Source organism: Sinohyriopsis cumingii, chromosome 12 (assembly GCF_028554795.1).
Source record: "Sinohyriopsis cumingii isolate HCF-2022 chromosome 12, ASM2855479v2, whole genome shotgun sequence".
Taxonomy (NCBI): domain Eukaryota; kingdom Metazoa; phylum Mollusca; class Bivalvia; order Unionida; family Unionidae; genus Sinohyriopsis; species Sinohyriopsis cumingii.
The window spans coordinates 70,814,173-70,825,896 of NC_142972.1; the positions used below are offsets into that span (position 1 = coordinate 70,814,173).

At 37.3% G+C, this 11,724-nt stretch overlaps 1 protein-coding gene across 2 annotated transcripts in view; it reads right to left on the reverse strand.

Moving 5' to 3' along the window:
- Window positions 1-11,394, reverse strand: part of LOC149786715 (uncharacterized) — a 51,526-nt gene extending 40,132 nt beyond the window's left edge. Inside the window, exon 1 of one of the 2 annotated variants that reach the window (XM_089977217.1) lies at window positions 11,301-11,394. Coding sequence is in view for 1 of the 2 variants with exons in the window: in XM_089977216.1 (XP_089833342.1) it covers window positions 11,122-11,125 (4 nt within the window). In the remaining variant the exon portion in view is untranslated. Of the gene's footprint in view, window positions 1-11,121; window positions 11,225-11,300 lie in introns of those variants that run through there. The other variant, XM_089977216.1, reaches the window with a different exon arrangement.
- Between the last annotated feature and the right edge of the window lie 330 nt (window positions 11,395-11,724).

The following is an 11,724-nucleotide window of genomic DNA, read 5'->3' on the forward strand; positions in this document are numbered from 1 at the left end:
GAACACCTTGATCTGCCATACATTATGTGACAGTAACTTTTGTCCTGTAATCCTAATGCTAATTAACAATGATACATGAGCTCAAGCTCCGAACCCCCCAACCAGATAATGTATATACTTGAGTTTAACTGTCAACAACACAGACCCTGATCTGCTTTTGCATAATGCACTGACAGATCAGAGTCCATGTTGTTTGTTCTACTTATTACTCCTAAGAGACAATATAGACTGAGATCGCCAGCACATTATGTGATGGCAAATCAAGGTCTGAGCAGTTTAAGGGTTCTCTGGGACACCAAAATCTGTATGAAAGAAAGTGCACTTGATTTTGGATGCAAGAAAATTCCAACAGCCGGTATTTGGTACTGTCAGCAAACTTCTTTTATCTGACCCATTTCTACAGGGAAAGGATCAATCAAGAAGTGTGCAGGCTATCCAAAACAAAGTTCAAGTGATTGTAAAGTGATTAGATGAAGCCACATCAGTTTGATCTTATCAGACAATGAAATTAAAACACCTGTTAATCGATTGTTGGTATCTAACAATCATTTAATCAAATTACAACATGAATTCACTTATACTCTGACACACTGCTTTGATAGGCATCCCTATGCGCTTTTGATACTCTGACACATTGCTCTGATAAGCATCCCTCTGCACTCTTGATACTCTGACACATTGCTATGATAAGCATCCCTCTGCACTCTTGATACTCTGACACATTGCTCTGATAAGCATACCTCTGCACTCTTTATACTTTGACACATTGCTCTGATAAGCATCCCTCTGCACTCTTGATATTCTGACACTGCTCTGATAAGCATCCCTCTGTACTCTTTATACTCTAACACACTGCTTTGATAAGCATCCTTCCGCACTCTTGATACTCTGACACACTGCCCTGATAAGCAGCACTCCGCACTCTTGATACTCTGACACACTGCTTTGATAAGCATCCATCTGCACTCTTTATACTCTGACACATTGCTCTGATAAGCATCTCTATGTACTCTGTATACTCTAAAACATTGCTACTAGGCATCCCTCTGCACTCTTTATACTCTGAAACATTGCTTTGATAAGCATTCCTCAGCACTCTTGATACTGACACATTGCTTTGATAAGCATCCCTATGCACTCTTGATACTCTGACACATTGCTCTGATAAGCATCCATATGCACTCTTTATACTGACACACTGCTCTGATAAGCATCCCTCTGAACTCTTTATACTCTGATAAACTGCTCTGATAAGCATCCCTCCACACTCTTGATAATCTGACACACTGCTCTGATAAGCAGCACTCCACACTCTTTATACTCTGACACATTGCTTTGATAAGCATCCCTCAGCACTCTTGATACTCTGACACAATGCTCTGATAAGCATCCCTCTGCACTCTTTATACTCTGAAACACTGCTTTGATAAGCATTCCTCAGCACTCTTGATACTCTGACACATTGCTCTGATAAGCATCCATATGCACTCTTTATACTCTGACACACTGCTCTGATAAGCATCCCTCTGCACTCTTTATATTCTGATAAACTGCTCTGACAAGCATCCCTCCACACTCTTGATAATCTGACACACTGCTCTGATAAGCAGCACTCCACACTCTTTATACTCTGACACATTGCTTTGATAAGCATCCTTCAGCACTCTTGATACTCTGACACAATGCTCTGATAAGCATCCCTCAGCACTCTTGATACTCTGACACATTGCTTTGATAAGCATCCCTCTGCACTCTTGATACTCTGACACATTGCTCTAATAAGCATCCCTCTGCACTATTTATACTCTGATACACTGCTCTGATAAGCATCCCTCTGAACTCTTGATACTCTGACACACTGCTCTGATAAGCAGCACTCCGCACTCTTTATACTCTGACACATTGCTTTGATAAGCATCCCTCTGCACTCTTGATACTCTGACACATTGCTCTGATAAGCGTCCCTCTGCACTCTTGATACTCTGAAACATTGCTTTGATAAGCATCCCTCTGCACTCTTTATACTCTGACACATTGCTTTGATAAGCATCCCTCTGCACTCTTTATACTCTGAAACATTGCTTTGATAAGCATCCCTCTGCAGTCTTTATGATCTGACATATTGCTTTGATAAGCATCCCTCTGCACTCTTTATACTCTGACACATTGCTGATAAGCATCCCTCTGCACTCTTTATACTCTGAAACATTGCTGATAAGCATCCCTCTGCACTCTTTACACTCTGACACATTGCTGATAAACATCCCTCTGCACTCTTTATACTCTGACACATTGCTTTGATAAGCATCCCTCTGCACTCTTTATACTCTGACACACTGCTCTGATAAGCATCCCTCTGCACTCTTTATACTCTGACACATTGCTTTGATAAGCATCCCTCTGCACTCTTTATACTCTGACACATTGCTATGCTAAGCATCCCTCTGCACTCTTTATACTCTGAAACATCGCTTTGATAAGCATCCCTCTGCAGTCTTTATGATCTGACACATTGCTCTGATAAGCATCCCTCTGCACTCTTTATACTCTGACACACTGCTGATAAACATCCCTCTGCACTCTTTATACTCTGACACATTGCTTTGATAAGCATCCCTCTGAACTCTTTATACTCTGACACATTGCTTTGATAAGCATCCCTCTGCACTTTTTATACTCTGACACACTGCTTTGATAAGCATCCCTCTGCACTCTTTATACTCTGACACATTGCTGATAAACATCCCTCTGCACTCTTTATACTCTGACACATTGCTTTGATAAGCATCCCTCTGCACTCTTTATACTCTGACACATTGCTTTGATAAGCATCCCTCTGCACTCTTTATACTCTGACACATTGCTTTGATTAGCATCCCTCTGCACTCTTTATACTCTGAAACATTGCTTTGATTAGCATCCCTCTGCACTCTTTATACTCTGACACTGGTTTGATAAGCATCACTCTGCAGTCTTTATATTCTGACACATTGCTTTGATACGCATCACTCTGCGCTCTTTATACTCTGTTACATTGCTTTGTTAAGCATCCCTCTGCACTCTTTATACTCTGGTACACTGCTTTGATAAGCATCCCTCTGCGCTCTTTATACTCTGGTACATTGCTTTGATAAGCATCCCTCTGCATTCTTGATACTCTGACACTGCTTTGATAAGCATCCCTCTGCACTCTTGATACTCTGACACTGCTTTGATAAGCATCCCTCTGCAGTCTTTATACTCTGACACATTGCTTTGATAAGCATCCCTCTGCACTCTTTATACTCTGACACATTGCTATGCTAAGCATCCCTCTGCACTCTTTATACTCTGAAACATCGCTTTGATAAGCATCCCTCTGCAGTCTTTATGATCTGACACATTGCTCTGATAAGCATCCCTCTGCACTCTTTATACTCTGACACATTGCTGATAAACATCCCTCTGCACTCTTTATACTCTGACACATTGCTTTGATAAGCATCCCTCTGAACTCTTTATACTCTGACACATTGCTTTGATAAGCATCCCTCTGCACTTTTTATACTCTGACACACTGCTTTGATAAGCATCCCTCTGCACTCTTTATACTCTGACACATTACTGATAAACATCCCTCTGCACTCTTTATACTCTGACACATTGCTCTGATAAGCATCCCTCTGCACTCTTTATACTCTTGACACATTGCTTTGATAAGCATCCCTCTGCACTCTTTATACTCTGACACATTGCTTTGATTAGCATCCCTCTGCACTCTTTATACTCTGACACTGGTTTGATAAGCATCCCTCTGCAGTCTTTATATTCTGACACATTGCTTTGATACGCATCACTCTGCGCTCTTTATACTCTGTTACATTGCTTTGTTAAGCATCCCTCTGCACTCTTTATACTCTGGTACACTGCTTTGATAAGCATCCCTCTGCGCTCTTTATACTCTGGTACATTGCTTTGATAAGCATCCCTCTGCATTCTTGATACTCTGACACACTGCTTTGATAAGCATCCCTCAGCACTCTTGATACTCTGACACTGCTTTGATAAGCATCCCTCTGCACTCTTGATACTCTGACACTGCTTTGATAAGCATCCCTCTGCAGTCTTTATACTCTGACACATTGCTTTGATAAGCATCTGTCTGCACTTTAAATTCATCATATTTAAAACCTTCCACAATGCTTGGAACACATACATGGTATCATGTACTGTATTTAAAACCTAGTGCCAAGATTTTGGAAATATTATCAATGTTAATCATCATAATATCAGCTGTTTTTCTGTCATGTGCAAGATATACTTTTGTTTTTGAGTGATTATCACATGCACACTTCTCCAGTAGCAACTTTGCACAATTTTGGGTGCCAAATGCAGGTCTCTGATGAGTCATGGTCTCTCTTCAGTGGCCAACAGAAGGTAGTTACTAAGAAAGTTTGATAATGAAAACAATGACATTCTTTGAATGATTCATAAAATAGGCAATTTCTATCAGCCAAAACACATGAAAACAGTGGAACATTATCAGCTTGTTGCTGCTTACACCCAGACTTGTTTCCAGATTTTGCTGTTTTAGCTGAAATGTGCTGGTTTCACCTATAACATCAGTGGCTTAAGAGAGAGGTGTCTCATCACATAGTCAAATCAAGGCAAAGAGAGAGGTGTCTCATCACACTGTCAAATCAAGGCAAAGAGAGATGTGTTTTATCACATTGTCAAATCAAGGCAAAGAGAAATGTGTTTCATCACATTGTCAAATCAAGGCAAAGAGACATGTGTTTCATCACATAGCCAAATCAAGGCAAAGAGAACGGTGTATCATCATATAGTCAAAGCAAGGCAGAGATAGGTGTCTCATCACACAGTCAAATCAAGGGAAAGGGAGGGGTGTCACATCACATAGTCAAATCAAGGCAAAGAAAAATGAAAGTTGAAAACAAAAACTGTAATGATATTGACGAGGATAATGGAGGAAGGTCCTGAACTTTAAGATTTTTATCCTAAACATGCTGTGGGGAAGTTTGATAAACTTGTTTTAGAAAAAATGTTAGTGTACTTGTAGCATAGTGTTCCTTAAAGATGAAATGAAAAGGTGAAGAAAATATGGTCATGTGTATCTTCTTCCAGTGACTTGGCAGTTTTATTTACTTTAAGAAACAGAACAAAGCTAATAAATTTAACAAATAATTAGGAGAGACATTACCTGGTATAAAACATTTTACAGATGAAAACCCATGACAACTTGACTATTGATTGAGTCTGAGCAGCAATACCAATGTTTTCAAGATCATCATGGTGACCACGTTGGATTGATACCATTTTCATTTTGGACCAACTAGATGGCATAATTAGTCTTTCAGTGAAAACCCCACATCAATATGTTCATCTATTTAGGAGAAGTAGCAGCAAAATGATTATCAAGATGGCCATGGTGGATATCAAATTGGCATCATTTTCAGGTAGGACCAAAAGACAAAAAAAGTTTTGTCATAAAAATCCATTTTAATATGATCTGTCAGGAGGACCTCCATGTGAACATAACTTTCCATTTGATTAGCAGGAGCAGACAAAATATTTTCAAGATGTCATCCATATACTGTATGTCATATTGAGACCATTTTCATTTATTATCAACTTCACAACATAAGTCTTTTGGTAAAACCCCATGCTGATACTTGAAGGGTAGTAATAAGAACATTTTCAAGATGGCTACCACAGTGACCATACTGGTTTCAGATCAACCCAATTTTCATACAAGGTCTACTAGACATCATAAAAAGTGAAAACCCCATGTTAATCTGACCAATCAACCAACCAGGAGGAGTAGCAATAACACGATGAATACCGTGGCAACCATGCTGGCCATAAGGTCAGAACCATTGCATTTAGATGAAACTAGACAGTATAATAAACCACAAAATGAAAAACCCATGCTTAATATGACCATTTATTCAGGAGGAGTAGCAAAAACAAGATTTTCTTGATATGTGTCTGAGCAGCACCATCACATATGGCCCATCTTAACAGTACAATGTCAACAGGCTAATGTAGAATCGAGTCATACAAAGCTTCAATGGCCACATCATCAGAAAATTCAAACCAGATTTGTACCTGAAAACATGTGACCACACTACTGATATGCTGACCTAAATGTCTGATTCCATAAGATTACAAAATTTAGAACATGTCAAATATTGATACACCTGGATGAAAATCCAACTAGATAAATGCAACTATGAACATAAATATGCATTTCAATTGTCTGAATTGTTCTAACATGGACTTGTCAAAAATGTCAAAATATCATTATAAAAATATAAAAAACATTTAGAAAAACATTTGCATATTACTTTTTGCTCAGGAGAAGCAACAATAACAAGATGGCTGCTGAGGTGGCCATATTTGGCCTCAGATCAGTACCATTTTCATTTAGGACCAGACATCAACATTCACGGAGGAGTAACAACAATCATATTTCAATATGGCAACTACTGTGGCCATATTACACATCAGATTAGCACCATTTTCATTTAGAACCAACTATATCATAGGATAAATGCATGTGTAAAGTTTCATTGCAATCATCAAAGTAGTTTAGGAGTAGATATAACAAACTTGAGCTAATGGATTGATGATCGACAACCCCAAATTAGGGTATGTAGGTAGTTTTGTTTTTTCTTTTTATTTCTTTTAAACATTATATTTTATAATGATTTAACTTGAAGTGCTGGGCTAAACCGGCTCAATTAGATGCACAAATCAATTTTAGAAATAATTTTTTTTTAAATTCACCCTGAAGGAAAAAAGTGCTAGGGTTGGCACGAAAAACATGGATGGTCAGCCAACTGGTAACACAAATACTTTTGTTTAACCTAAACTTTTTAGCATATACCCTAATTGAGTAAAAATGTAGGTCTGTGAATTAAAATTTTCAAACATTAGGGGTTATGGGCTTCTATTGAGATCAATGGGATGCTCATTATGAGAAACATATGGGTCCTGGGCTAGTTACTGAGTGTTAAAAGGATGCACAGTATCAGAAATCTATGGGTCAAAGGATAGTTATTGAGAGTCTACAGCAGACATAGGCAACTTCCTCTAGGGTGTGGGCCAGATAAGTGATGTTTATAGCCACACCCTATGATGTAAATTAATGGATAAAATCAGCTCATGGGCCGGATCCAGCCCATGGGCCATATTTCTGCCTGCCCCTGGTCTACAGGATGCTCAGTCTGAGAAATATATGGGTAAAGGGCAAGTTATTAAGTGTAAAGAATGCACAGTCTGAGAAATCTGAGGGCCAATGGCTAATTATTGAAAGTCTGCAGGATGTACAGTGTGAGAAATCTGAGGGTCAGTGGCAAGTTATTGAAAGTCTACAGGATGCAGTCTGAGAAATCTGAGGGCCAATGGCTAATTATTGAAAGTCTACAGGATGTACAGTCTAAGAAATCTTATGGGTCTAGGGAAAGTTATTTTGAGTCTACATGTGCTCAGTTTGAGAAATCTGAAGGTCAAGGACTCATTGAGAGTGAACAGAATGCTGTATGTGAGAAAGCTGGGATGAAAAATAACTTAAGATCTATGGTTTGCTGAATGTACTTAAAGAGAAATCAAAAATGTACCGAAAACAAGCTTAATGGTCAGACAATTTCTTTAAATTTTATTTTGTTAACTCAATAATGCAAAGTTTTTTTCTTCTCAAAAGTCACAGTCCAAAAAGTACAAAAGTGTATTAATCAAAATGAAAAATTGTTCAAATGTCCTAAAAATCTAATTAGGTCATCTATATGCACATACAAATATAACAACAAGTATGTCCAAGGCTCTGCTTGCGTGGGTATGTGGGAAAGCTCTGCTTCTCATGGGTCAGTGGTTCTACCCTGGGTTTTCCAGGGTTCTTCCTCCACCAATTATACTGGCTGCCATGTAAAGCCTATCTTGTGCTGAAACATGGCATTAAACCCTAAAACAACAACAACATGTCTACATGTACATTGACTGGTTTTTATGTCATCTTGCTTACAGGCTTCTCAGGACAGACAGACAGACAGCCAAAACCTATACCTGGAGTTTTTTAAAGGGACAGGCAAACTGAGCTAACTTGGCCTGAAGGAAGGGTGAAGAGTCATAATGAGAGCCCTCTAGGCAAAGTAATAGAAGTTTAAGATAATTATAATAACAGGCTAATTCAAGATATATTAAGTGAAACGTGCAAGCATTATGAAGCTAATTATAGATTTCCCAGCAGAATTTAGTCAACAAGGAGACAACAAAAGACGCTCTTTTGTTGCTCATGGGATGGACTTACAGACTGGACCATATCAAAATGATTTGTCCCTACCCATTCCAGGCAAGCAATGGGTGATGGAGTGGGTGAAAATAGAACTATGTCTGATTTTATGCATATGTCCAAGCCCATATAATGACTTTGAAACTCTACTAAAAGACAAAATGTGAAAATGTATTTGATCAAATTCTGAAAGATGCTGAAGAGTGGGGGGTATATTGGTTCAACTGAAACTGCTCCAACAAAATTAATGTCCAACAAGTGTTTGTTAATTTCCTTGACCTATCTGCCTTAAAAATACTTAGGCATAAATCTTTCTCCACTCCAGTTTAAGTGATGTATGCCTACTTGCTTAATTAAGATGCCAACAGATTTTAAAACTTGATTCCTTATTGTACTTCAAAACATCAAGAAATTTTTCTTATAATCAGAAAAAATGACAAAGGCCATAACAATATGTATGTTTCCTTATGCACCTGTTTTAAAATAAAGGCAGGTAGATAAGTAGATTTTTAAATAAAACTTAAACATTACATATACAGTAATGATTAGTATTATATTGTACTATGCACTTCAAAATACTGAACCAAACTGGCTCAATTAGATGCACAAATCAATTTTGTGACCATTTTATTTTTTACCATGGAGGGAAAAAAGTGCTAGGGATGGTAATAAGAAACGGATGGTCTGCCAACTAGAAATACACATTCTTTCTTTTGGCCTAATGGAACAACTTTAAATAAAACTTTTAGACTTTGACTACGTTATCTCCATCTTAATTTTATGTGTCAGTGAAGACCTGACTATAAAACATGCAAATGATATTAAGAAAAGTGAGAAAACAAAGCAGCAAAGGAAAGACTGTTGATGTACAATAGTAATAAACAAACAATACTGCAAACAACACAGAACTTAATTTGCTATTGCATAATGTACTGGCAGATCAGAGTCTATGTTTGTTCGAATTATTCCAAACAAACTGCACAGATTTGCCTGTGTATTATGCAATGACAGATCTGGATCTATGCAGTTTACAGTTGGATTCAACTTATTCACAACTACATGTATATATGGTAGGTAGGTAACATCTCATAAAACAGAAATGTCTGATGCAGGATTAAAATGAAAACAGTCAGCATGAAAAAACCATGGCAGACACACCGATCTGCACTCTTCTTTTGAATTCAGTTTCTAATTTAGTTATTTATTCATTTTACAAGTAACACTGAAGAGTGAGCATTGTTGTGAGAAAAACTGGTAATGAGTATTGTGAAACAAATGTAACCTTAATGGGGGGGGGGGCAGAATTATGAGCAAACAAACAAGTTGTTCTCTCCTACTTTTTATTTTCTCTGATGATTTGTAATTGCAGAACTGAAAAGAACTACTGGAGCAAATTCAAATGTGAATGGGTTCCCCTTACAAATGTTCTTGAAGTCTTCATCTGGACAAGTACATTACACTCACATTACTGTGTTGCAAAATTGTTTAAAAGAACTATACACATTTTGGAAAGGCATCAATTTGCTTTTCTAAATATTCTGCAGCTGTGATTAATTGCAGCGATAAAATAATACAATCTTTGAGATTTCTTGGGTAAAACAATAAACGTATAGCTGTTCAAATGTGGTATCATGTGAGTATATTTGCCATGATGTCTATTAATTCTTTGGTTAGATCAACCTGTAGCACTGGATTTCTTAAATGATTTTTAAGCCTTCATAACTAAAAAAGAATATTAGCATCGACTTAAAAAAGGGAAAAGAAAATGAATCTAACCAACCAATTTCATTAAATATTATGCTTGCTCATAAGCCAAACTAAAATCAACAAAGATTTTGATGCAGATCTGGGTTCGTACAGTTTGCAGCTGGACCTGACCTACAAGTGAGTTATATATGGTAAATAACTGCAATGTTATTTCTTAACAGCAATCACAGCACATAAAGTACAGCATGTAAAATAAGTTCTTATAATAATATGGAAATCAATATACACATTTTCCACGCTGTACACTTTTAAAAAGTATTGTGCCAGAAGGTTGCCATGAAATCAGAACACACATGAGTGTTGCATAAAACCCTGAAGCTCCAATCAACGAGGCTGATTTTTAAAAAAAAGACATAGGTCATGCGATGTATTATGGTGTTCTTTTCATGCTTCACAGTGACACATCTCCATAGCGCCAATTATAATGTCAGTGAAATCATGCGAAGTCAGCTGTGCTATATTTAGACTTTGTCCATTTCATATTAAGCCTAAAGAACATTTTGCCTTTCTACACAGTTCTTCAGTTTAAAGCTTCTGTTTCAGATGGCTGGAAACTGTAATGCCTAAATATTTTATTTCACTGAGATTTTCTAATGAAGTTCAATCTAAGGCACATAGAATAATAATAATAATAATAATAATAATCCCAATTATTTGGACTGATGCAGCCATTCTTGTCCCTCTAATTTTTATCAACTCCAACAAATCCAGCCAAACTGTTACTGCTAATTGGCAATCCTAATTGACTACATATCCATTATCTGTCCAGCTCCTATGCCAAATACTGCTTGCAGACTGTTCACACTGAACTGCAGCTTGTATGAGCATTCTCAGAAAATAAAAACAAAAAATGGTGGAGAACAGTTGTTGGGTCTAGTAAATGTAAACACCTACACTAGCCTATAGAACATAGCAATAGAATAACAAAAATCTCTAAATTTAAATTTGTCGATCGTTATAGTCACATGACATTAATACCACGCATACCAAGCGAATTAAACTGTATTACTGTTATGTATTTAAAAATGGATAAACTACAAAATAATTATATAATTGCTAAGTACTCATGTATTCTGATTTACACACGAGTGCGTATCCAACAAGACTCAAAAAGAAAATGCAGCCAGGGAGGCAGGTTCACGTATCAAACTTCAAAGATCGCTTTTTCCACCAGCTGCAATTGCCAACCCTCAATGACACTTTGAACAAAATAAATGTTGACATTCAATATGTACATCCTTACCTATTGTTGGACTGTTGGTGATTCATGTGTCAAACATTCGTTGAATTCAACTACGGACTTTCCTGTAAGCATCTTTGGACTTGATTGTCTTCACTTCCGCTCTAATTGGATCCTTAACCTTTGTCCTCAAATTCCATTGGCAGAAAGTTTAAATGGGATTCACGGTTTCATCAATATATTCATTATGTATTGCATGGGAAGTAACTGCATCAAGAGCGCATGACAGCTTCTTTGTGAGTTACTACCCATCAGTATGCGCTTGAAACTGGATGCGAGCTTATAATTTATAGATACTTAAACATGTATAATTCTACATGCCATTGTCCAAAATGGAAATTGCTTTTACTAGACCAGTAGGTTGTTTTCCGCTACTTTTTATTATTTTCGAATTACTATGTAGAGTATTGTCACCAAAGTGTGAAAT